This window comes from Aedes aegypti, chromosome 2, assembly GCF_002204515.2.
Source record: "Aedes aegypti strain LVP_AGWG chromosome 2, AaegL5.0 Primary Assembly, whole genome shotgun sequence".
In the NCBI taxonomy this organism is placed as follows: domain Eukaryota; kingdom Metazoa; phylum Arthropoda; class Insecta; order Diptera; family Culicidae; genus Aedes; species Aedes aegypti.
In genome coordinates this window covers 36,779,377-36,805,294 of record NC_035108.1, presented here as the reverse complement: position 1 = coordinate 36,805,294, position 25,918 = coordinate 36,779,377, and the positions used below count along the sequence as shown (strand labels likewise).

At 37.6% G+C, this 25,918-nt stretch overlaps 1 protein-coding gene across 1 annotated transcript; it reads left to right on the top strand.

Moving 5' to 3' along the window:
• LOC5569904 (clavesin-1) lies at positions 1-24,466 on the top strand. The gene is made up of 2 exons (XM_001658752.2): positions 1-266; positions 22,837-24,466. The coding sequence occupies exon 2, from the start codon at positions 22,837-22,839 to the stop codon at positions 23,806-23,808; it is 972 nt and encodes a 323-aa protein (XP_001658802.1). The 5' UTR covers positions 1-266; the 3' UTR covers positions 23,809-24,466.
• The last annotated feature ends 1,452 nt before the right edge of the window (positions 24,467-25,918 follow it).

Here is a 25,918-nt window from a genome sequence, read left to right as displayed (position 1 = left end):
AACAACCAGTCGCTGAAGTCAGTTTGGATTTATCCATCTCGGAATTCGGAAGTGCTTGAGCTTCTTCACGACGACGCGATCCGCGTGCTACGTTTGACCGTGTCCGTGAGTGATTTCTCTTTTCTATCCCCCTCCGTGTGAGTGCGTGTTTCGGGAACAACCCTGTAAACAAGAGGAAGCCGAAACAGGACCATTCTTCAGGATAATCAACGCACCGCTACCTTTCCTCGAAGCAGACGACAAGCACAAGGATCCCTAATTAAAAAGTGAGTGTTAAATTTTCAGTGCAAAGAAAACCCATGCCATTCGCCGAAAGAGAGAGTGATTCCGTTGTAAGAAAGCACAAAGAAACAGCAAAAGATGAAAGTTGGACAGACGACCGGGCACGATTACGAAAACCAAAACCGATGGCCAAAACAGCCAATCAGACGTGGAGAAGAAATGTGCGGCTTTATGGACACGAAGTAAAAACCGCGCGGTGATGGCGAAGCGCCCGACGAAAAAAAAAAGTGGGCAAATGAACCGGAACAAGATTTTTGGGGTTGAACTGTTTGTGGCGATTGTGGGTTAATGGAAATGCATGTTGAACAATCGGAAAGAGTTGCATGTGGAGTGGAGGGGTCTCTCGAGTATCGGTATATGGGTTGAGCTGTTCACATTAATTGCATTCAGACAGAGGCGAAACAGATGTGGAACGGATGTAATGTAGAAAGGTGTAAAATGGATTGGTGATTTTTGGATTTGTCTTGAACTTTTAGACGAAAGACTTTCTTCAAAAAGCGTACAAACTGTAATCACAATATTTTTTCTGAGTTTGACGTATTAGGAGAATACCTATAGGCTAAGTTCAAATCTTAAACGAATATCAGTGCCTTATGTTTGATTTATCAATTATGAATGTATGCAGCTATATATATCAGAAGTATCAATCTTTCCAATCTCTTAAAATATTGAACACGTGATACCTATGTATAAAAGAAGCGTACCAAATAGGCAATTTGAAGTGGTCAATCTAAAAACTGGGATGTTCAAAAACCGTTCTGTGACCCCCTATCATACCCATTATGGTGATTTAAGCAAGCATTAGCCCTGTCAAAGTTCAGTTTGCAACACTTGGTCTTGTTAACTGTCACATGTTACAACAGTTCCAAGGAAAATAATTTTCCTTACAACTCATCCATATACACATACTTATCAGAAGCGAACTTCCTTTGCCGAGTGGATAGAATCCGCGACTACAAACGACGTGTCTGGGTTCGAATCCCGGTCGGTCCAGAATCTTTTCGAAATGCTAATTTTGTTTACTTCCCTGGACATAGAGTTTCATCGTACTTGCCTCACAATATACGAATGCGAAAATGGCAACTTTGGTAGAGTAAGCTCTCAGTTAATAACTGTGGAAGTGCTCATAAGATCACTAAGCTGCCCAGCTGTCCCAATAAGGACGTAGTGCCAAGAAGAAGAAGAAAAAGAAGATCAGAAAAACTTAAAACGATCTCTATCAACAATCATGTTCTATGTTTTGTTAGAATAGATGATTAAGTCTATACTCGTTATTTTCCACTTTATATAAAGGCCTATGCAGGCCTGAATTTGATTGCATCCACAAAGCCAAGCAACTTAACTTCGTTAATATGCCAATCAGTAAATTCCAATCTTGTATCTAATGTCACAATAAAGGTTGACCTTGTCTTTGCTCACAACTCTGACCCCAGACCATCCAGCGTTGTACTATCAACTTCTGTAAACCTTAAGTTGCTTTGAAATTAGTAAACATATGACGAGTCTACCAGATCAAATGATGATCGGTCTATTAGAAAACCAACCTGATTTTCACCGACAGAGGATTTTTCAAGTACCGTAATCCGGGGTAACATTGATCAGCGGGGTAAAATTGATCGCAATGACCCTCTTCGTAAAAAGCTCGAATCAACATTTGTTGATGAAATATTTTCAATGCATGAATGGCGATTCTCTTTCTTCTAATCATGAGCTAATAAACAATAGGATTTTTGCGAAAATAAAGTGGTGTTCATGCGTAAATTTTTCAACTTTTGTAAACAATGATTTTCATGATTATGGATGACACCATAAAAGAATCGTGTCTCACATGAGTTCTGTAAACGATATGAGCAAAAGAAATGCGGTTGTTACTAAAAATGACATCGCCGAAAACGGCTCCGTTGTCAAAATTTTCATAAATATGTTCAATAAAACATAATTCACAAATTATTATAAAGCGTGAAGAATTTCCTTAGGAAATTGCATACATTTAGGCGTATTCCACAATTCAAGGTGTTTTTAATTTTAAAATAACTCAAAAACTTAATGACTTATAAGAGTTTGACCTTCATATTCGGCTTCAGGGACCATGATTTTAGTATGTAATGATATTTTCAATATTACCGAACGATGTTTTCATGGTGTGATCAATGTTACCCCATATCAGCTAAATCAAAAACTCACGTAAAACATTTTTTTAAACATGCTTTAAACTTTCAGAAAACAAAATACAGTACATAAATACGAGCAATGGGTGGCAGTACTTGTTTTAAAAATATAAAATTTGCAACACATGCATTTTCAAATCAAATGTTTAAGAAATATTCAAAAAAAATGATCAATGTTACCCCGGATTACGGTATTCTCATGTTGTTGATCTGAATGAGTGTCTATTAGAGAGGGTACAAAAAATCGTTTTTGCTCCACACCACGCATTCGATTCTAGATCCAATTTTGAGTGTCTTCCCAGAGTTTGTGCTCATTTGGATGAAAACTGAGACTGCACAAGCCCTTCAAAGTTTGTATAGAAATTACTATACATACATTGATAGGGTTTCGTTCTAGTTCGTTGTGAGCGCTATTATTCGTCGTATCAAACTTAAAATGTTCCACTACGGCGGATATTCCAACTTACCTGCAACATAGATTTATTTTCCTAGTGTATTTTTGTGAAAGCTGTCATGGTTTGTACGCTTGTACACCAAAAATGCAACAAAACTACTGTATTTCGTTAAACAACTTCAGTTCAATTATCCACTTTGCACTTTTTCACCGAAATCGCATGGACGAACACGATTTGAGAGAAATGTTTAACGATCGACACCAGTCACACCACTTTATGATACAAGTTTCTTGAACTAGCGATGGACCCAGAGCATGTGGTGTTTAATTGGTTTACATTTAATCTTTCGATTGCCGGCGATCAAAAGAGAAAAAATATTTTATTTACTTTTATTTATTTTATGAAAGATGTTGTTTCTCGTCGAATGGTGGTAATTTTCTGCTTGTTAATCAGTTAAAAAGTAGTTTCGATCCCTCCAGGGTCATCGAATTGTTGCAAACATGAACAAACAAAACCAATATTGATAGATTAAACAAACACATACCGATCGACACATCGAATCTCCGCACTCCGAAAAAAACACAAAGATCAAAACTGAAAAAACAAATTTCGTTATAGGAACGGACTCACCAAACGCCTGCATTCTGTTGCATAACCCGTACTTGTCCGTTGGTAAACGTCCAGTACACTTCTGATCCAAATACTGCGACTCCAGGAACATACAAACACAATTTTCACAAGTTCACAAACTACATTTCTCGATTACTTTTTCAAATCGACGTAAGTAACTTTCATACGGTTTTGAGAAAATTAATTAAGAAGAATCACAACCTGTCTTCTAAAACTGTTTTAAAATGAATCACCTTTTTAACATATTTTCGCCGTGTACATTGCTTAAATTTTGCATACAATCAGCTCGCGTTCAAAAACTAGGTACCGTGATCCGGGATAACATTGATCATTTTTTTGAATATTCCTTGAATATTTTGTTTGAAAAAGCAAATGTTGCAAACTTTATATTTTTAAAACAAGTACTGCCACCCATAGCTCGTGACTATAAACTGCATTTTGTTTTTTGAAAGATTTATGCATGTTTAAAAAAATGTTTTAAATGATTTTTTGATTTAGCTGATATGGGGTAACATTGATCACCTACGTAAACACCGTTCGGTAATATTAAAAATATCGTTTCCTACTTAATTCATGGCCCCCGAAGCCGAATATGAAGACCAAACGCTTACAAGTCATTTACCTTTTGAGTTATTTTAAAATTAAAAACACCTCGAACCACGGAATACGCCTAAAGGTAGGCAATCTCTTAAGAGAATTCTATATTCTTTACAGTAATTCGTTAATGTTGCCTAATTGAGCATACTTATGAAAGTTTTTATAACGGAATCGTTTTCGGCTATGCCATTTTTAGTAAGAACCGCATTTTCCTTGCTCATATCGTTTGCAGAACTTATGTGAGACATGAATCTTCGGTAGTGTCATCCTTACCCTTTGAAATCATTGTTTCGAAAAGTTGACAAATTTACGCATAATGTAAATGCAATTTTCGCAAAAATCCTCACTTACATTAGCTTATGAATATAAGAAATAGAAGCACCATTTGTTATTTGGAAATGTTCCATCAATAAATGATAATACGAACTTTTTACGACATAAGTCATTCCGATCAATGTTACCCCGCTGATCAATGATACCCCGGATTACGGTAGTTTCTATTATTTCCCACAAAAATAATTATAACAAAATGCGATTGAAAATGAAATTGAAAATGAAATGAAATTGAAAAAATATCTTTTTTCTTGTGGTCATAGATCTAAAATCATGTGACCTCTTGAGATCATCTACAGCTCTTTCTAGAAGAACATCGAAATAACGAAGAAAGCATCAAAAAGTGTCGAGACAAATCTAGATGTACATAAATTTCATTTGGATTAGTTAAATTTTCAATATGAGCAAAAACGGCGTCCCGACCAATGGATTACAATAAAATTGTATCACAATTATATCAAAATGTATGGCAAATAACAAATTTTGTTTAAATTGTTTATAAATTTAATTTTTAATTCATAATTATCACAGAGTTTGTTATGAAGAATCTGAAAGCAATTGCTTATACTTGGTCCATTTACTTCGATGAGTTACATTTTTGTTTATCTTAAAACATATTGAGTTATATTTTTGGTAAAATTACAACATTATTTTGTTTAAATTTTATTCAATGTAGACATTAACATTAAATAATCGTTCCTGCACCGTATGTACCTTGGCCACAGATACTATTAACCCTTATAAGGCGTGGACGACTTTAGTTTTTGGTTACGGAAATTAAATTCATATTCTTAAGAATATATGAACAAGCACATAAATGAAGACTTGAACAAAATTCCCATCATGAGAGATATAAAGTCCAACTGTTTCGTAAAGGTAAAACCAAGGTATGTAGAAGGGAGGTAGTTCAATGTGTGCAATGTGTGGAATCGCTCATTGCGCCATATTGAAAACGTATATGACAGCTGGCTTGTTTGTTTTTACGAGACCGATTAGCAAGCCACGAAATTGAAAACATTTTTTTGGTGGTAGGTTCCAAATAGCTACAATGAAATTATCTAGAGGCCCAATCGCAACGATAGCGGAACTGGTTAGTCAGCATGAATCATACCATGGGGCCTTAACAGTCTAAATCGAATAATAGAAAATTTGATTATTTCATTTTTATTAGAGCTTACTTCTATAATTTGGCCCGAAGTTGTGAAGTTCACAATTCATTTTTTTACACGTCGAAGCAAAATAAGCACACGGTTAGAGTACATTCCCCGGCGTATCCTCAACATTTCTTTCTAACATCCGCTTAGGGTGTATTAGACAAGGAAAATTATGGTAGCACATCGAATTAGTAGTAAAGACACTGCAAGTTGAATATGGAATACAATAACATCATTCACATCGAATATCATTTGTAATATGTGTAGCTCTAAGGGCACAGAGCTAAGTTTCGCGATATGTTTCATATGACGTCTGCAAGTTGAGCGCTGTCAGCGTCTCAGTTCCAGGATGGCCATCTTTTTTACACACAAGTATCAATGCCACAAGATATTGCTGTTTGCGTTTGACGTGCAAATCCAGTGTAACTAAGCTTCAAAAGCGGTAACACAAAGTAACCAAAGGATACTTAGCAACCATGATGCATATCACCGCCAACCTAGCAAAGAAAATCAAATTTTGACTTCGCCTTCTTTGTTGAAAATCTTACCGCATTTAGTGTTCCCGCATTTGATATTTGCATTTCAAACGCACACAGCAATAATAATTTTGAATAACTTACTTCTCTAGTCCAATAAATTATTCAGAAGAAAAGGAGGATAGCTGATGCGCGAGAAATTTTCACTTGTGTGGTTGAAACAAATTACCTCTAGCAACTCAGTTTCCAAGGTGTTGAAAAAACAATCATGTACACAAACTCCACCAGCTGCCACTTCCACCTCCCCACAGTTTGGCACACCCCGCATCCACTGACTGCTTAGATTGTTTTTCCTAGCATTCCAGGTACCTTGGGTAAAACTATCTAAGGCTAAATTTGTGCCTTTGGGATACTTTCAAGCATTGTCCGGCAATTCAGGTTTTAGTAGCAAAATTAGTTTTCTAAATTTTGATTCCATTGAGAGCCCTGGAAGGAAAGATGAGAAACATTGCAAATTTCTGATGAATCCTCTCAGGGATCACTCAGAATCCTCTCTACCCTCTAATACACAAACCCGCCTTTAGACGGAGCACAGTTTGGAATTTTAAGTATTTTTCCGTAGCTCTGGTTTTATTTTTGGTCTCAACCTTGGACCACAAAACGCATATAAGAAAAGTTTTTTTTTATTACCGTTGATACTTTTTTTTGTATTTTTGAAAAATGTTTGAAAAATTGTATTTGTATCGCAGTAGGCAGCGCTCGCGAACGGATGTGTTGAATATTGATCTGTCACGTTTTTATCGTCTCCGCAAATTATTAGATTCAGCTGGTGCAGTTTTTGAGAAAAAAAAGTTTCTTTAGCTGAAATAAGTCGGATTATTCCGCACGCGTTTTACTGGACAGTGCTTCGTTGAAGCCTAAGCAGAAAAATCGTACGCATTCTGAGTGCAGTCGAGTTCGGGGTTTCGCGTCGTCGGAGTGATATTTTGCTTTTGTTAAATAAGCATGCTGATGAAAGTAGCTTACAGTTGCTCAGCCAAGGATGGATGATCAATTTGGTGAGCTCGTTTCATGCTTTTATTTTAAATGTACAATGGGTCTTCCTTAGCCGAGTAGTTTGAGTTCGCGGCTACAAAACAAAGCCATGCTGAAGATGTCTGGGTTCGATTCCCGCTCGGTCCAGGATCTTTTCATAATGGAAATTTCCTGGACATCCCTAGGCATAGAGTATTCTGCCACATGATATACGAATGCGAAAATGGCAACTTTGGCAAAGAAAGCTCTCAGCTAATATCTGTGGAAGTGCTCATTAGAACAATACGCTGAGAAGAAGGTTCTGTCCCGGTGAGGACGTAATGCCAAAAAGAAGAAGAAGACACGCAAGCCACAGACTGTTACGTTTGTTACATTTTCAAAATATTGCAATTGTAGAGATAACTTTCCGTTCTACGGTTGAACAGAAAGCTACCGCAGCAGTCACATTGCTGATTTTCTCAAAGCATCATCGATCGGTTGCGATGATACCTTGGAAACCACGCTAATGACTGTTGTTGGTTGTTTTCCAAAGCTTCGGACTCTACTAGCATACAGTGATTAGATGTCTTCGTTCAATGATACGATGATTTTCAAGCTTGCGGTAGAACTTTGACAGCTGCGGTAGAACTTGGCGGCTACCGCAGAACGGAAAATGTTCAGAAGAACCGTAACATATCGGCCAATTCACACTGTCATCATCTGGTGAGTATGATGCGCGAAATGCTATTTTTTGCAATTTCTCATCGTAATAGGCTGTTTATCATCACGCCAATCTGTCATGAAACGGCCTACTTTCCTGCACTGAAGTATGCAGTGCGGGAATAGTCATTACCTAACTGAAACCAGTGCTGTAATGATTCATTACGCAACGCTTTCTCATTACGCAACTGTTTTGAGTTGCGTAATGAATCATAACACAACAATTTCTCAGAAAATGTAAAATGTTAGTGTATGCATTCCTATATAATTTCTGATACCCTCAAGTGGTCTTCTACGAAATTGCAAAAAATGTTGTACGTAACTCGTTGCAGAACTCGATTTTTACAGCACTCGTCGTAACTATCCTACTCGGCAAGCCTCGTAGGATAAATTTACGACTCGTGCTGTAAAAATCATCATTCTGCAACTTGTTCCGTAAACTACTATTGTGCACCAAGACCTACAGATAGTGTGAAATTTCAAATACGCAGAAAAACGATACTCGTGCCTCTGGTTGTGAAATTTATTTGAAATGATCGTTAAATTAGTGGTCGATGGAAATTTCATCAGTATTACTTCTATTTGTCTGTGAACAAAGAAAAACTTTTTAGTTCGGGCTAATGGAGCTTGTGTTTTTGTTTTCGGAGAGTCGTAATGCAAGATGTAATGCAAGAGGAAAAGTGAAGGTACTTTCTTTTACGTCTGCAGGCAGCGACGACATATGTTTATGGTCACCGTCAGAAAAAAAAAACGGTTCCATAGGTAGGTATCTCAAATGGCAACCGCGGTGACGACAATGAAATGGTCAACATTTACGCAATTTGCAATAAAACCGAACAAGACGAAAACGACTACCTACCTACGACGAAGTCGCTAATGACTCAAGCGGAGATTTCGCTCGTCGATTGATACTTTTTCAATGCCATTTCAGGGTGGGACGCTAAGCGATCCGCGAGGACGCTGTATGCTTTGTGACGTCACCGAGGTTTGTTTGGAATGTCAAGCAGCCAGTGGTGAATAGAAGCGCTCAACAAACGAGTTTAGGTTGTGGATGATGTGTGTTTCGTTGACTTCAACCGCGATTTCGGTTAGATGGTATGTCAATTCACACCTGTGTTTGCTTATGGTGTAGTAGTGACTCTCCGATCAGTGTTGGAGCGGTCAATTTGAATGCCCTCCACAAATTTGGGTAAATCCTGTTTTAGATAGATATTGTGAGATTCTGTTGTCTACTTGTCTCCAGGCCCAGGAAGAATTTAAGGTTATACTTCAACGTACACTCAATATGAGAAGGCAGTTGGGCACAAATAGAGCATGCTGAGTGTTTTAGGTTCAGATCCCTTCGGTCGAGGGTTTTTTTTTCGAATTTGAAATTTTTTAGGCTTAATAAAGTATCTTTCTGCTTGCCACGTACAAATGCAAATATGGTGTGTTGAAAAAGTAATAAAGATTTTGAATAACAACTATGAAAGTAGATACTCATTAGAGTGATGCAAATTTTAAAATTTTAGCTCCCCTATGCTCAAACGATTTTTATCATGGTAAATAGCATCCTTCCAAAGTTTGAAGTGATTCGGAAGAAATTTGAATGTGCACACGCCATTTGAAGTTTATATGGGGATTACTATGGAAAACGCCAATCTTTTGTGTTCAGCCCTCTATCTCTTCGTCATAACATTTTATGTAAAAGTGAACACACTCACCTTATTTGAAAACTTCCCAGTTGCAACTTTGCCGAAGACCACTTTTTGATTGGACGTCAGGATAAATTGTTATTCATCATCATAAACTTGGTTTGCGTGTAGCATGCTTCACCAACTGTTCGGCAGGCAACAGTGGTACTCCTGGCGGGAAGAATAGATCAAAGTAATCCAGGCTACTATGTTCTACAGCAAAAAAGCAGTGTTGCTCTGAAAGTAGTTGAATGATCATCTCAGCATGATATAGACTTTGTTATCAATAATAACAAATTATCCTTACGTCCCATCAAAATGAGATCTTCGGCAAAGTTGTAGCTGGGAAGTTTTCACATGAGATGAGTGTGTTCACTTCTTCATAAAATGTTATGACGAAGAGATAGAGGGCTGAACCCAAAAGATTGGCGTTTTCCATAGTAATCTCCATATAAACTTCAAATGGCGTGTGCACATTCAAATTTCTTCCGAATCACTTCAAATTTTGGGAGGATCATTTTCATCATAATTGGCATCGTTTAAGCATAGGGGAGCAAAAACTTCAAAATTTGCATCAGTCTAATACTCATAATTACTAAGCTATGAAGCAGTCTGTTCCAGTAGCCACGCAAAACCGCAATACATGTAATGGAAGGTTTTCTTCGCTATTCGTAGTAAATTACTCCAGGATAGTCTTCTTTTCCTTGGCATTACGTCCATATTTGGACATAGCCTGCCCATCAGGTTAGTGTTCTAGAAGCACTTCCACAGTTATTAACTGGAGCTTTCTTTGTCAAAGTTGTCATTTTGAATTCTTATATTGTCTGGTAGGAACGATAATAATTTATGCCCAGGGAAGTCAAACTGACCGTCGAACCCATACATCTTCGGCGTGGCTTTGCTTTGTAGCCGCAGTCATTACCAGTAGACTTGGGAAGGCCTTCCACGATGGTGTTTGATGAGTTTATATTATGAAAATTTAGCACGTTGTTGTCACTTCGCAAACTCGGAAGAAGAATCCCCGCATTTTCTGGCGTGTATGATATTAGAAGAATAGTGAATCAGCTCAAACGTGAAAAGATTCTGCTTCCTTGAGCAGTGCCAAAGCAGTTTGCTACACTGCTTATTCAAATGCATTGGCCTTGAATTTCTGGCTTGATAACGTAAGATATCTGTGTGCTGAAAGCGTGCTTTCAGTTATCAACTATGTATGCAGCTACAGTATGGTTACAGCTGGCTCACTCCCTAGCCTTGTTCTTGACAGCAATTTAGATGAGATTATCAATAGAATAACATGAATATCGCTAGTATCCAATCTACGAAGTATATCGTAACTACGCCAACGCTAACGCTAACGCAAAAAATCAAGATTATTCTCATCGCACAGTTTTGAAAGTGAATTCAAGATTATTCTTTACTCCAAAAGTGCGCTTCAAAGAGTTTAGGATTAGGATTCTAATACCACATCAAAATAAAACTTTAGGCCTGCAAAAAATACATACAAAGTAAGAGTACTCATTGTCTTTCGGAATGAGTCCCAATTATACACACAAAAAAAGCAAAAAAAAATGCTAGGGACGACTCAAAACATTTTCGATTCAAAAAACAACGAGTGATTTCATAGTTCAAACAAACGATTTCATTATATAAAAAATGCATTTTCAGTGGAAAGATAATATCATAAAATTTGTTCAAAACTAACATCTCGGTCCATTTTACTTGTATACATTTCAAAATAGACACTTGTTGCTGCTGCCAATGATAATTCGCGTCGCGCAATGTTGAAAGTGAAACCGACCAGTCAGTCTGGCGTTAGCCTTACCGGCGTCAATCAATGGATAGCATCTACAGCGCACGCAAAAACCGGTTCAATTTAGCTACGCACGCATAACATAACACTCGCGCATTCCCTTTTTCGCGCATGCTTTTCTTACTGTGGCTCACACACAGCCATCACATGATATAACATTACCGGTATCGGCCGATAGAAATGTTGCAATTCTAGTAGGGGGGCCTAATTAAGTACTGTGCCTACCTGCTCGTTACAAACATACATGGGGAGGAAAAAGCACACTCACTGGCTGACCTTTATCGCGAACGCGCGATCTTCGCACTCACCCTGACCGATAAATCCAAAACGCGAATTTGCGCAACGTCGTGCTAATCTCGGTTCCAGGTGTCTGCCTTCGAAATAGCATCAAATTAGGTTCGCTTCTACCCACACTGATAGATATGTGTATTATAATTACGATCGGTCAGTGGCGACCGCGAGGAAATTGTCGCCAATCTGCTGAGGCATTATGACTTTCAATCCTGAACACTATGCTAATTTTCCGTCAAAGTCCAAAACTCGCGCAAATGCACAGTGGTTCCATTTGTTCTACGAGGCGGTTATAAATCATCTTATATGATATGTAATGGAAAATACTGTCAAAAAATAGCCAAATTAATTATGTTTCCATCAAACGATAAGGACGTGGAAAACAATACTACTCATTTTGTTTATTTTTGGCCTATAGGCGGTACCACTGTGCAATGGTCTAATCTATCGAACTTGTGTAATTTACCGTGCGTCGTAGTCATCGGGTGATAAATCTCGCGATATATTCATTGGAGCAGATAAACAGTTTGCCCGCGACCACTGGCTTTCCGGATTTCGACACGTTACGAAATTTGAACTTTCAATGTCACTGAAACGTTGAAGAAGACGATTTAGCTGGCGGGAATCGTGTTCCATTGACGCCGATCCATCTGCGGTGGAACAATGCTGTTTTACATAACGGTTTTGCATCGGTACCCAACCTACTTGGCGTGGAAAAAAACACCTTGAAGTCGAGAGGCGACGACGATGCGTGTCTATAAATTCAATTGTCGATTGCATATTTGTGTCATTACACACACACCTCGTCAAACAATGCAGTTGCATTGTTAGGACTGATTGACTTCCTGCGAGGAATGCAAATATGATTAGATGCGCAAGCTGGAAACGACATGATTTTATTGCGCTGGCTAACGTAGCAAATCTTAAAAAAAATCCGCCCCTGGGTGGGCTCGAACCACCATCCTTCCGGGGAACAGCCGAACGCGCAAGCCGATGGCGCCACAGAGGCTATGTGAATGTTAGCGCTGGAAATGTAAAAAAATACATATGAGGTTAATATGAAACAGAGGCATTATCTTAATATAGATTTGCAACACGTCATATCAGGCTATCGTAGTCCTCTAGATAGATATATGTGCAAATAGGAGAAAGTGGTTCGGAGTGTGCCCAAGACATGCGTTTTTTTTATTTCTTTATTAGTATTATTCCAAACATCACATTCATTTCTTATATCTAGGTGTTCTGTGTTATTAGACAACACTATTGTCCTAATTTGGTAAAACAAATTTAAGATTTTATTAACATTTTGTTAACAACATATTACATTTCATTTGCCGTAGCAGTTCAGATTTTTTACAGGTGAGTTGATTGTAACTATACCAGAGAGGAAGCTCCAGAATCATTTTCAAAATTTTATTTTGAATTCTCTGCAGAGCTTTCTTCCTGGTATTACAACAGCTAGTCCATATTGATACAGCATACAACATGGCTGGCCTGAAAATTTGTTTGAATATCAAAAGCTTGTTCTTAAGACAAAGTTTTGATTTTCTATTAATAAGGAGATAGAGATATTTTACATATTTATTACATTTGGCTTGAATGCCCTCAATGTGATTTTTGAAAGTTAAATTCTTATCTAGCATGAGCCCTAAATAATGAACTTCATCTGACCAATTTATTGAAAATCCTCTCACCGTGACAACATGTCTACTCGAAGGTTTCAAATAAAGAGCTTTTGGTTTATGTGGGAATATTATTAGTTGAGTTTTGGAAGCATTAGGAAAAGACTTCCATTTTTGCAAGTATGAAGAAAAAATATCCAAACTTTTTTGCAATCGACTACAGATGACACGCAGACTTCGTCCTTTGGCGAAGAGGCCTGTGTCATCCGCAAACATTTGTTAGAACGGATCAAATTTGTAACACGTAAAAAGTGATGAGTGGTCGAATGTCCATGGCAGAATCCGAACTGTTCATTGGCAAATTGAATTTTCATTGATGTGGATCGTCATTCTGTTCAAAATGACCTTTTCACAAGGTTTACTGATGGAGGAAGCAAACTGATTGGACGATAGCTAGAAGCTTCTGCAGGATTTTTGTCTGGTTTTAAAATTGGTACAACCTTAACATTTTTCCATTTGTCAGGAAAATATGCTAATTGAAAACATTTGCTAAATATATCAATTAAGGATGGCAAGCTACTTTCTGGAAGTTTCTTGATGAGGATGTAGAAAATTTCATCTTAGCCAGAAGCTTTCATATTTTTAATTATTTTGATTAATAGTTCTTCCAAATCAGTCTCCCAGGAATTTTCGAAAACGTGCTCTTGATTGAGAATATTTTCGAAGTCCTGAGTAACTTGATTTTCAATTGGACTAATAAGTCCAAAAGTTTCCAATAAGTTTCCAAAAAGGCTAAGAGCCAGGGTCCAATTGAGAAATTTTATTATTGTTGTTTCTTAATTGTGCAAAACGTTTCTTGATTTCTTTCTGCAGATCCTGCCATTTAATTTTCATAGCAGGATCGCGAGAGCGTTGAAATTGCCTTCCCCTCACGTTTTTAAGACGGTTGAAGAGTTTAAGATCATCGTCTATAGTCACGGATTCAAATTTTCACATTTGGAATTGCAATGCTCCTGACTTCAACAATGGAATTTGTTAAAGTTTCAAGAGCATTGTCAATATCAAGTTTTGTTTGTAAAGAAATGTTAACATCAAGATTAGGGTCAATATATGTTTCATATATATTCCAGTCGGCTCGAAAATAATTAAAAGTGGACCTGATAGGATTGAGAATCGCTTCGTAACAGGGACATGATCAGAATCAAAATCAGCATGAGTAACTAATTGGCTACAAAGATGACTAGAGTCGGTTAAGACCAAGTTAATCGTAGACGAAGAGACGAAGTAGATGTTACCTGTGGCGGCAGGGTTTTATGCATTTGATTTGAAACAAGTAAAATGGGTACTCATAGTACTAATAGGGGAGGAGTTCAAATAACCTGCTACGATATCGGCAAAGGATTTTCCGTGGGTAGATACATTCGAAATTGAAAGATTCGAACGGCTACCCGTCGGACTAAAATTTGTTTGTGAATGAGCATGATTATGCTGATGGGTATGATTCTTGATCAAGCGATCGTTAACTGAAAAATGCATTGATCGATACTCTACCAGGCAAATTCCGGAAACGACCGTTATCGTAACGGATATTATCTTTCATCTGCCTGACACGAGCCTCGACGACTCTCCTACGCGAAGGGCAATCCTAAAAAATTGACTTATGATTGCCCCCGCAAAACTTGGTGGTATCTTCCTTCACTAGACAGACAGACTTGGCGTGAGTGGGGTTCTGGTAGTTTCCTCTAGGTTTCTGGAAATATTCCCACGTCACACGAAAATCGAACATAAGTCTAGCTTTTTCAAAGCTTTAATATTATTTATATCTTTTTTGTTAAAGTGAACTAAATAATATTCTTGAGAAAGCCATTTCCGAACAATGCCAGATTGGGTTCTCTTTTTCATATTGATTACTTGGACTGGGGAAAATCCAAGTAAAAAATTAATTCCATTTTTGATTTCTTCAGGTGACTTATAGTCATTTTTTTATTTATTTATTTGTCGTCAATCAATAGTAGACCGTTTCATTACACACTAATTTACATGTTTTTCTTATTTCTAACAGGAATTATAAAGGAACATTTTATGCTGCAATGTTTTATAAACGAGTTTACAATCATCGAACTGAATTGAAATATCGCTCCAATTTGGTTTTTGTCGTTGTGAAGTCAATACTAGCGCAATGTTTATTGTATGTTGCCATCATCTGATTAAGAGGCCCATATTTGGCATAGTTAGTACGATGATGGCACGTAAGGAATATATTCCGGTTTCGCAGTTGTCGGAAGGGTGTATAAAAATTTAGTTTTGCTAAGAGTTCTGCGGAGTCAATACGATGTGAAACAATATCATTTACGAAGGACACCATTGCGAATTCACGACGCACTTTTAGAGTTTGTATGTTGATAAGCATGCAGCGTGCTTTATAAGAAGGTAGAGGAAATCTTGTCCAACCTTATTTACGTAGGGCAAACAGTAGGACTTGTTTTTGTACTGATTCTATCCGTTCTTCATGTGTTATTGAAAAAGGAGACCAAACTACACTACAATATTCAATTATTGACCTTACATATGCAGTATATAACGTTTTAATTGTGTACGGGTCATGGAAACTATAACTAAACCGTTTTATGAATCCAATCATGTTATTTGCTCTGTTGATGATTGTATTATAATGATCAATGAATGTTAGTTTTGAATCTAAGATGACACCTAAGTCTCTGACTCTGTCACATTTTACCACTGGCTGATTTCCTAGGGTGATTGCAACGTTTGGTGTGTCTCGTTTTCTACTAAAAAGCTATTAAGTTACATTTTTTACATTCAATTGCAGCAGGGATTTATTACATCAGGTGTAGAAGACTTTTATTTCATTTTGGAATATATTTATGTCCTCTTTATTAATAATTTCTAAATAAAGTTTCATATCATCAGCGTAAATCAGAACTTTTATGTGTTTAAGGATCAAAGAGATGTCGTTGACAAACAGTATGAAGAGAAGAGGGCCCAAATGGGAACCTTGAGGGACTCCAGAGGTGACTTGAATGGGATTCGATTTACTTCCTTTGAATCTAACTATTTGTTGACGGTTGGTTAAGTAGGACTCAATCCATTTCAGAAGATTAGACTCTATTCCTAGTTTTTGTAATTTGAATAGTAGCATAGGTATATCAACGCGGTCAAATGCTTTACTGAAGTCAGTATAAAGTGCCTCTACATGGTGACCATTATCCATTGCAGTGAGTGTGTAATTGACAAATTCTATTAGATTTGTATTTGTTGAACGTCCTTTAAAGAATCCATGTTGAGCATTTGTTATTCTGCTTTTAATTTGATTGAATAGTTTTTCATTAATGATTGCTTCGAATAGTTTAGGAATACAAGAAATAATGGCAATACCACGATAATTCCTTATGTCAGATTTTTTTTCCATTTTTAAAGATGGGTACCAGGTATGAGCTTTTCCATGATTTTGGAAAAGTATCAGACTCTAATGACATGTTAAAAAGCCAAAACAATGGAGTTGTAAGTTCTACAGCTAAGCTCTTCATGAATAATGGTGGAATTCCATCTGGTTCAGACCCTTTTGAAACATCTAACTTATTCAAGCCTTCCATGACGTCCTTTACGTTGATATGACAGATTACAATGTCTCTAGTATATTCTGGTAAGAAATCAAAGTAATTGCAATCGCGGTCTTCATCATCAAAAGTAGTATAGATTTCTTGAAAGAAAAATGCAAAAAGATTGCAAATTTTCTCGGAGCTATCACCAACGTTTTTGTCAAGATGCATTATCGAGGGAAAATTATCTGACTTCAGTTTTGTATTGACGTAATTAAAGAAATTTTTTGGGCAAGATTTTATTTCATTGTCAGTTTTTAAGTTGTAATCCTCATATGCGTTATCTATGGCTTGATTAAATAGATCACAAATTGATAGATAGCTTGTTAAGTTTTTATTATTGTTATTTCTTTGTATTTTTTATGTGCTTTCTGCTTGCGGTTTTTCAAATTTTTTATTTGTTCATTGTACCACACTGGAGTCTTGGAATGGTTTCTTCGCCTTATTCTTTGTAATGGAACCTCGTCAAGAATAATTTCAAATAACAATTTGTAAAATACGTCGACTGAGGCTTCGACATTTCTTTCGCTTCTTAAAATCGTTTGCCAATCTATCCTGTTTAACCTTTCCCTAATATTTTCATAATTTGCCGAATGGTATTGAAAAACTTCTTCATATTCGCAGTCATCAGGTCTGTTATTCTTGTGTACAAAAATTGAGAGCTCAATTGCCGTATGGAATGCTTCATTTTTCCATAATGGGGTTAGTGATTCAGACACACAGAAGTCCTCATACATATTCGTTAATAAAAAATCTAAATAGTTATTTTGCTTATTTTTAATGTGGTTAACTTGATTGAGGCCTAAGCTGGCGATTTTGTCAAATAAAAATTGCAATGTTTCGTTATCACCAACGATTGGAATGCACTCATTGTCAGCGTCTGGAATAAAGTCAATGCTTCTTTGATTAAAATCTCCGAATATGTGAACTTTTACTTCTGGAGAGAGCTTAGACATGATTTCGTCAGCGATTTGGAAAAATTTATCATAAGAGTTTTTACGAGCGTTATTTGGGGGAAAGTATACCGAGGCAAACACATGTGTTTCGCCTTCCACAAGTATTTTCACCCAAACATGTTCGAATTCTTTACATTTTTCAGTGCTGATAATTTCCGAATTAAATCACTTTTATATCCTGCAAATAAAGAATAAAATAATATGTTAATCAGTCCACAGTGAGGGAAGTCTCTCTTCTGTGTCTACGGTAGCCTGTATTTATAGCTCAGAAATTCCGTAGGTACGAACAAGTAAAATGTACCAGAGTCATAAGGCATATCACTTGAGATAGGTAGACATGACAGTCACTTGAGAGACCATTCAAGACGACTTTGCACAAACGTTCAGTTTTGTCGTCATAAGTAAAAAAATTGTGCCTCTTCTCTTCAAGATGTTTGAGAAGATGTTCGCGATCCTTAAGAGTTTCCGGCAAAACCCTAATCCCTTGATCCCGCAAATACGGAACAATTGACCACGATAGGCGGCACTCTTTGTTTCCTCACTTGAATCAAAGAGCCTGGGCTAGAGACTGCTTCGATTTGGTGTTCGGAAAATTTGTCTAGAGCATCGAGCTCATTTCGATGCAATTATCAACATTATCCAGTTCACCCTTGGATCCCAAGACATGAGTAATTACTCTTATCATCCAACGGTAATCAACACCATATTTCAAGTTTCAGTTGCGTTAAAAATCACAACTGACTGAAACGGCTGTCATCCACGAACAACTGGAGTGAAGCCAAAAAATTGGTGCTGGAGAAGGTGCTAATTTAACAGCTCGCTTAAAAATACCGTTTTAGGCACGAGACACACTCGTTTTCGAATGTGACATTCATATTTTACCTATCAATCTGGTGTTAAGTGCGTATTACTTCATCCAGTTTTCTGTAATTGCTAGGTAATTTAGCCATATTTTATTAGGCACATCGATAAACGATTATCAATAGTGTTTGACGTGTTTTTCTCATACGATGTATTTTTCTCATACGGCATTTGTCGCTTCCGCAGTAATTGGATTAAATGAACAAATTGATGTGAAGCTTTGCGAAAAAGTTACACGTCTTCTCAGTGAGAATCGAACTCACGACTCCCTGTTCTCTAGTTAGGGCGCGTTACTATGAGAGGACGCAGAAGTTAATCTGAATTCGATTTCAGCTCAATAATCACGTGGTCCTTTTTCGCAAAGTGCACCTCTTTCGGAAGAATTAGATGCCCATCCAAACTCAACGCTTTCTATTTATATCCAATCCCTAGCCCGAGAGCGCATTATTTTTTATGTAATGAAATAGCACACAACACTAGCCAGCAACTGTGCTGGCTGAGGTTTGCCGAAATCTCGGTAAAATAAGTACCGAGATTCGGCATTGAAAATTACCGAATTTTCAGCTGTTGGGTTATCGGCGAAAAATTTTACTGAGGTCGGTGAAATAATTTGATGGACAATTTTTTTTTCATAATAACAGTCTGTCGGGGCGCCGTGATACTCTCATCGGTGATATGGTTCACTGGTCCTGTTCACAAGATTATCTCAAATCTGTTCAAACTTGAATAATTACAGAATATTTTGAAACAAACGTTTTCGAAATATGGAAATTACCAATCGAAAAAGCTTCTATTTCCATTCCATTAGGCAAATCTCCCTTTTCAAGGTTGATAACTCTACAGCTGCGGCGGAGGGTTCAACAACCCGTATCGTAAGATTTCGCAACATCTTTTTCCTGCCGGCGTTCATAGAGTCACGAGTTTTAGTCAGCCTGCTAGCAAAATGGGACGGGCATAAACTGTGTACGGTTGAGTTGTAGCAAAAGAGAAAGTTCCTTTTTTTTCTTATTTATCTGGTAGAGCCTACGCGAGTGGCGTTGAACAACTGTTTCAACTGATGCAATATGAGTCAGAGTCGGAGCAAACCGTGGGCAGTATGGTGATGAGAATCCAGTTTTTTTTTCTATATTAGACAAATAGGGTAAAGTATATAACTTGGACATGCATATAATTTGGACAGGCTATTCGTTTTATGCTCACTTCCAATGAGATGGTGAGGAATATATTTGCGGGAAGTCACCTATTGTATTATTAATACCACTTATTATTGATGATTATTTTTCATAACAGACGAATTCCATGTCAAATCGGTCAGCCACAGAACTCGACCATCCTAGATTTGAAGTAAATTTTGCACATGTTTTTGGTATGATACAACAAGTGTTTTCCATAGAAAAAACAATAATTTTGACTCGAGAATAACTTACGAAAATGGCCTAAACATTTTTGCATGCAACTTATTTGAAAAATTCTAACTCCGAAACTGTTGATTTTAGAGAAAAATGTTCTATGAAGAAGATGTAGTGAACCGTTTGGCCTACAAGAAATATAAAAATTCAAAAATAAAACTTAAATTTTAAATTACACAAAAACTCTATTTTTAATATTTTTTTAAATTTTCACCATAGAATCTTGATAGTAAACAGATGTTTGGGACAAAATTTCATGATGAAGAATTTTTTAATAGAAAAGTTTTTCTAAAAACAACTTTTGGTCGATTTACAAAATTTTGATTTTTTGTCAAATTAATACGTTCTGATGATACGATAAGAATCTTGAATTGATTCTGAACCATAGCGATGATATGAATAATTTCTCTTGAAGTAGCCATTTTCGAATTATATCGAGTCATGTCGTTTTTGCTCCCCAATAATAGAATTTCAACGATCAGCCGACGATAATAGCGAATTTCAATGTAATTGATCAGTGTGTACTGCATTCCTCTTTAAATAAAAATGAGTTGGGTATTCCAGAGTGTTTGTTCTTATACTTGTTGAAAATAATATTTCGGGGAGACATCGCTAGTTCAAAGCTACAGTTATTCGGGAAAAACAAATCACCGATTGTTCAGTAATTTTGACAATTGCCATTCTAAACGCAAATTTCGGATCGTTCGGTAATATTTTCATTTAACGAATCGAATACCGATCGTTGAGATTTCGGTAAATAAATTACCGACTTTGGTAATTAATTCTAAGTATGATCGACCTAAGAAGTTCGCCATCAAAGAATTTTAACAAATAAGATACTGAGCTACTTGGGTACTTCTATGATTCACTTTGGCATGGAGGATTTTCTCGGTGAAATTGTCTGAAACTTTTCTACACTGAGAACAGCGTTGCGGTTGAAAATACTATATCAGAGGATTAAATTAAATACACAACGCCACTTGATTTGTGCAGACTAAATTCGCCTTTATTTCGAACAGTTTGTGTTTTCAATTCTACCATGGCACCATTCCGACAGTAATGACTATATCATGGTTAAAAACTTGCAGCAGGGCAGAATCGAACCGAGGATCTGACGATGGTCAAGCGCGAACGCTTACCGCTAGCGATGCGGTTGGATTGAGATGGAACAAAACGCAAATATAGAAAACGTCCACCATAGCTCAATCTTGGTTGTAATAGAAAATTTAAAAACTTGTTCATGGTTTTCATTACTGCAACGCATGTTTCAGTGTATAAGGCACTTCAATACACTCAGGCAAATGGACTATCGAAATACATAAGATCCCCTTATGAAAATTCGCCACAAGGAATCGGGTTGGAATTCATAGATTTGCCTTATGAAACCAGAATTTGAAAACAAAAAATGTTAACGCGGCAACCTGGAATCGAACAAGAACCTTGCGATCGATTGGTCCGTGCTTATACCACGCGCCTATCGACGCCTTGATGTGGGGTGATGCTGGAACGGTACATAAAGCGCTCGCATTGCAATAATAGTTCCACATTTCATAAGACAAAATATATGAATTTCGATAGTCCAGTTCGCTACGGATATTATAAACATTGTTACAAAAATAAATCTGCCAAGAAACCCCGCTACCGAAGTGAATCAACAGTGTCAAGAATAGAATCTCCAGTCTACGTAGCATAGAGGTCCCCAAGCAAACTGCCAGGAACACCAACGCACAATCAATCTTACACAAGGCGATTTCCTCAGAATGAAAACGTATCGATGTTTGTTTGACGTCATTGAGCTTTCAGTCAACGGCAGGCCAACAAGGAAGTGGTTGTTTTGCAGCAATTCTGTTTATATTTGGATTCTCACAGCAAACAAAAGCAATGTTGTGACAGTTCTCACAGCAAACAAAGAAAATTTTGTCAACATTGCACAACTACGCAGGCCAAGGGTGGAGGGCGGCTGTCAACTGGGAGTAAAATTGAAAAGCCGCCAACCTAAGTCCAGAACCAGTTTTAAGGCTTAACGCGGAAAAGTAAAAATCATTCTTCACAAAATTACAGGTAATCAATGCGCTTGAAAGAAATTGTTTGCAAGCAGTTATTTGCTACGTGCTACTGCAGTGCGCTGTTGGCAATTCAATCAGAAAATTCTGCTAAATTCCCAAAATAGATGTTTGCGAGAAAACTGATTACGCCTTCACCATTGTTTGGTCGTTATTTTGTATGGTTGTTTACATTTTAGAACCAGCGACACGTTGAGGTAGCAATAAAGAGCCGCCAGTACCACCCTTGACGCAGGCAACTGGATTGATCTATTTATTGTGAAGAAATTTATTGATTCAAATGATTATTAGATTTTTCATCAGTACCGAAAATGCCGGTACTCAATGCTTTCCAATTCTTTCTAGATATTACCGGTACCTTCGATACCGTGGGTTCGTGGGTTCGAATCCCACCGGTCGAGGATCGTTTCGGGTTGGAAATTTTCTTGACTTCCCAGGGCATAGAGTATCTTCGTACCTGCCACACGATATACACATGCAAAAATGGTCATTGGCATAGTAAGCTCTCAGTTAATAACTGTGGAAGTGCTCATAAGAACACTAAGCTGAGAAGCAGGCTCTGTCCCAGTGGGGACGTAACGCCAGAAAGAAGAAGTTGTTGGATGAAATGGTCAAAGCACACTTGTCGAGTCATACCTACTCTTGAACCCCAGAATTTTTTTTGGATGACCTTAACTTGTACACATTGGTGCCAGGATAAAATCAATAAACAGCTCTACTAATAATTTTTTAATCAAAATTTCCTTCTCCTCCCCTCCACAGATGGCCGCCCTGAACATGTGCAAAGCGCCCGAATCGTACGAAACGTACGCGTTCAACCTTCCGGACAAATTCAAACTGGCCGCTCAGGACGAACTCCGCGAGGACGACGACATCCGGGAAAATGCCCTCAAGCAGTTCCGCGAATGGATCGCCAAGCATCCGCTGATCAAAAAGTGCCGCACCGACGCTCCGTTCCTCTTGCGTTTCCTGCGAACCAAGAAGTTCTCCATCCCAGCCGCAACAGAAATGCTCGAGAAATATCTCTCCATCCGTCAGATCTACCCCAACTGGTTCCACAAGCTGGACATCAACGATCCGGAGCTGGAGGCCATCATTGACACCGGATACCTGTTCGCCTTGCCCGAACGTGACGAACGTGGCCGCAAGATTGTCTTCTCCAGTGCTGGCAAGTACGACACCAGTCGCTTCACAGCGGCCCAATTGATCCGGGTCCATTCCCTGGTCGTCGAAGCCCTTCTGGATGAAGAGGAATCGCAAATCGCTGGATACGTCCACGTCATTGACGACTCTGACTTGTCGATGGGATTCCTCGGAATCTGGTCCTTCACAGACATCAAGAACCTAGCCAATTGTGTCCAGAACTCGCTGCCGATGCGTCAGAAAGAGAACCACTTCGTTAACCTGCCATCGTTTGCCAACAAACTGTCCGATTTCATCCTGTCGGTTCTGAGCGACAAACTGAAGAATCGCGTATTCGTCCACAAAAACATGGATGAGCTGAAGAGCAAGGTCAATCCCAAACTGCTACCCAAAGAATACGGCGGTACCGTTCCCATGGCTGAGTGCGTAGCGCAGTTCAAGGCTTTCTTGAAGGCGAAACGAGACCAGCTGGTGGCACTCGATGAGATGCAAATCGAGATCAACAAGAACTCTGCCTACTGGGCTGAGACCACCGATGCGGACATCGCTGCCGGAGTGATCGGTAGCTTCCGGAAACTGGAGGTCGACTAAGTCCCTTCTTTTTATTATCAGAATTAGAAACCTCTTCTGTATGTCCTGAATCTTTTTATTCTAGCCTTAATAGAACTCCGAATCAGATCGGTGACATTTTTATCTGAAGAAATAGTTCTATATACACTTAGTTAAACAAAAGTTAATTAGTTGAAAACGAGAAAGAGACGATTTCAGCTAGAAACGATCCTCTCTCCCCCAAACAGGTGGAACAAAGTTACCAAAACTCAACTTTATCGTTAATACATGTTATAGAATTTTGCATAGAACCTTCCGTTCTAGAACTATATTTCTCTAGCATATCTTAGTATCAAGTACTGTCAACTCGTTTACTTACTTTCAGACAGCAAAACTCTTCTCTGTGATGATGGTTTCAGAAACTAGCACAGACTAGGACGCGGTAAAGTAAATCTCCAAATCCTTAATTTATTGCTTACTATGCCCGCTATATTATTCTTAAACTTAAAGGTTATGCACGGTATGGAAAGGACAATGTAATCCAAGTATTTAGTGAGTAGATTAGGGTCGACCTCCTCCTCCATATCTTCCTCTTCCATTTCCGGATGTGCAGCATCCAATATTTTACGCCGATTTGAACGTTATGTTTTTGTCAATCAGCAATGTTTTATGAAATAATAAAGTTTAGGAAAGTCCACAAGACATGTGCTTGAAATGATCCGAAAATCCAGTTCTCCAAAACTAGATTCTAAACAACAATGTTCGAGTTTAATATAGGGCGATGTGCTAATATCCTTGGTACCGTAAATTCGGGTGAAATTGATCACTATGTCACACGATTTTATTTCCTTTCAATAGAGCACAGAAATCAATGCCACCTTTGTAATTGAACGTTGTTTGTCTTAACTATTGTCAAATTGCATGTTTTGAAGATTTTTGTGTTAAGGAATGTTTATTTCTATGAAAATAATAGAAAATTCCATAATCGTGTTCTGTGCGGTATTGGCAGACATCAGTAAACTTATAGTTTTAAACAAGGATTTGGACATGGTGTCAACCTGAAAATTTGTTAGGATGCTTGAAATATATCCCCAAAACGAATTTTATCATCAAAGTTCGTACCAATTTGTTCATTTTGTTGTAATAATTGAATTTTTTAAAGATATCAGAAGGTTCCTTCGGAAATTGCCTACATTTAGGCGTTTTCTGCGGAATTCTTGAAAATTAATTGTTTATTATATTTCCATAAATTTGGCATTGTTAAGAATTTGGCAAGCATATTTGGATTTAGGAGGCCCAAATAGAATAAGTAAAGTTTTTTTCAAAACTAACAATAATTGATTTGACAGGTGATCAATTTCACCCCAAAATGGAATTCCTTGATTTTTCATATTAGAGACGATTTTCAGCACTAAAATCACAACTGTTTGAAAATTTGACAGATACGCGTATTTCGACCTCAACTGTAAGGCCGAGTCTAATAAGTCGAGTCTAGTACACGACACTGAAGACGGCCTTACAGTTGAGGTCGAAATACGCGTATTTGTCAAAGGATACAAATTCTAGTGGAATTAAATGGTATAGTACTAAATTCGGTTTTTTCATCTACTTGAAAATTTGAGTATATAAACCAATGAGGCTCACCATCGTACTTGTTTTCCTGCAATAATTTGTTTGGAATTGGCAAGATCATAGAAAACAGTGAAAAGTGATCAATTTCACCCGAAATTACGGTATTAAGCTTTGATCAGTTAGAACCTGCAATTTTCCCAGTATCCCTAGACGGGTTTGCATTGTGTAATAAGACTTTGATCAATGTTGATCGTTTATTCGAAAAAATGCAATGAAATTATTACTGACCTCGTCGTATCCATTTATATTGGTCGTGATCAGTTTTGATCCGTCTCACAACTAGCGGCCCACTGTGATATAGTGAGTGATCAAAATACCGTAAATTCAGGTGAAATTGATCAGTAGGGTGAAATTGATCACCGTGTCACTCGATTTGATTTCTTCCTAATGGAGCACAAATATCAATGTAACATGCAGTGAATGAACGTTGTTTGTCGTAAGTATTGTCAAATTGTGTGTCGTGAAGTTTTTTGCGTTAAAGAATATGTATTTCTATGAAAATAATGAAAAATTTCAATAT

Coding starts and splice junctions, on each gene's coding strand:
- LOC5569904 (XM_001658752.2), top strand. CDS start 22,837: ATGGCCGCCCTGAACATGTGCAAAGCGCCCGAATCGTACGAAACGTAC.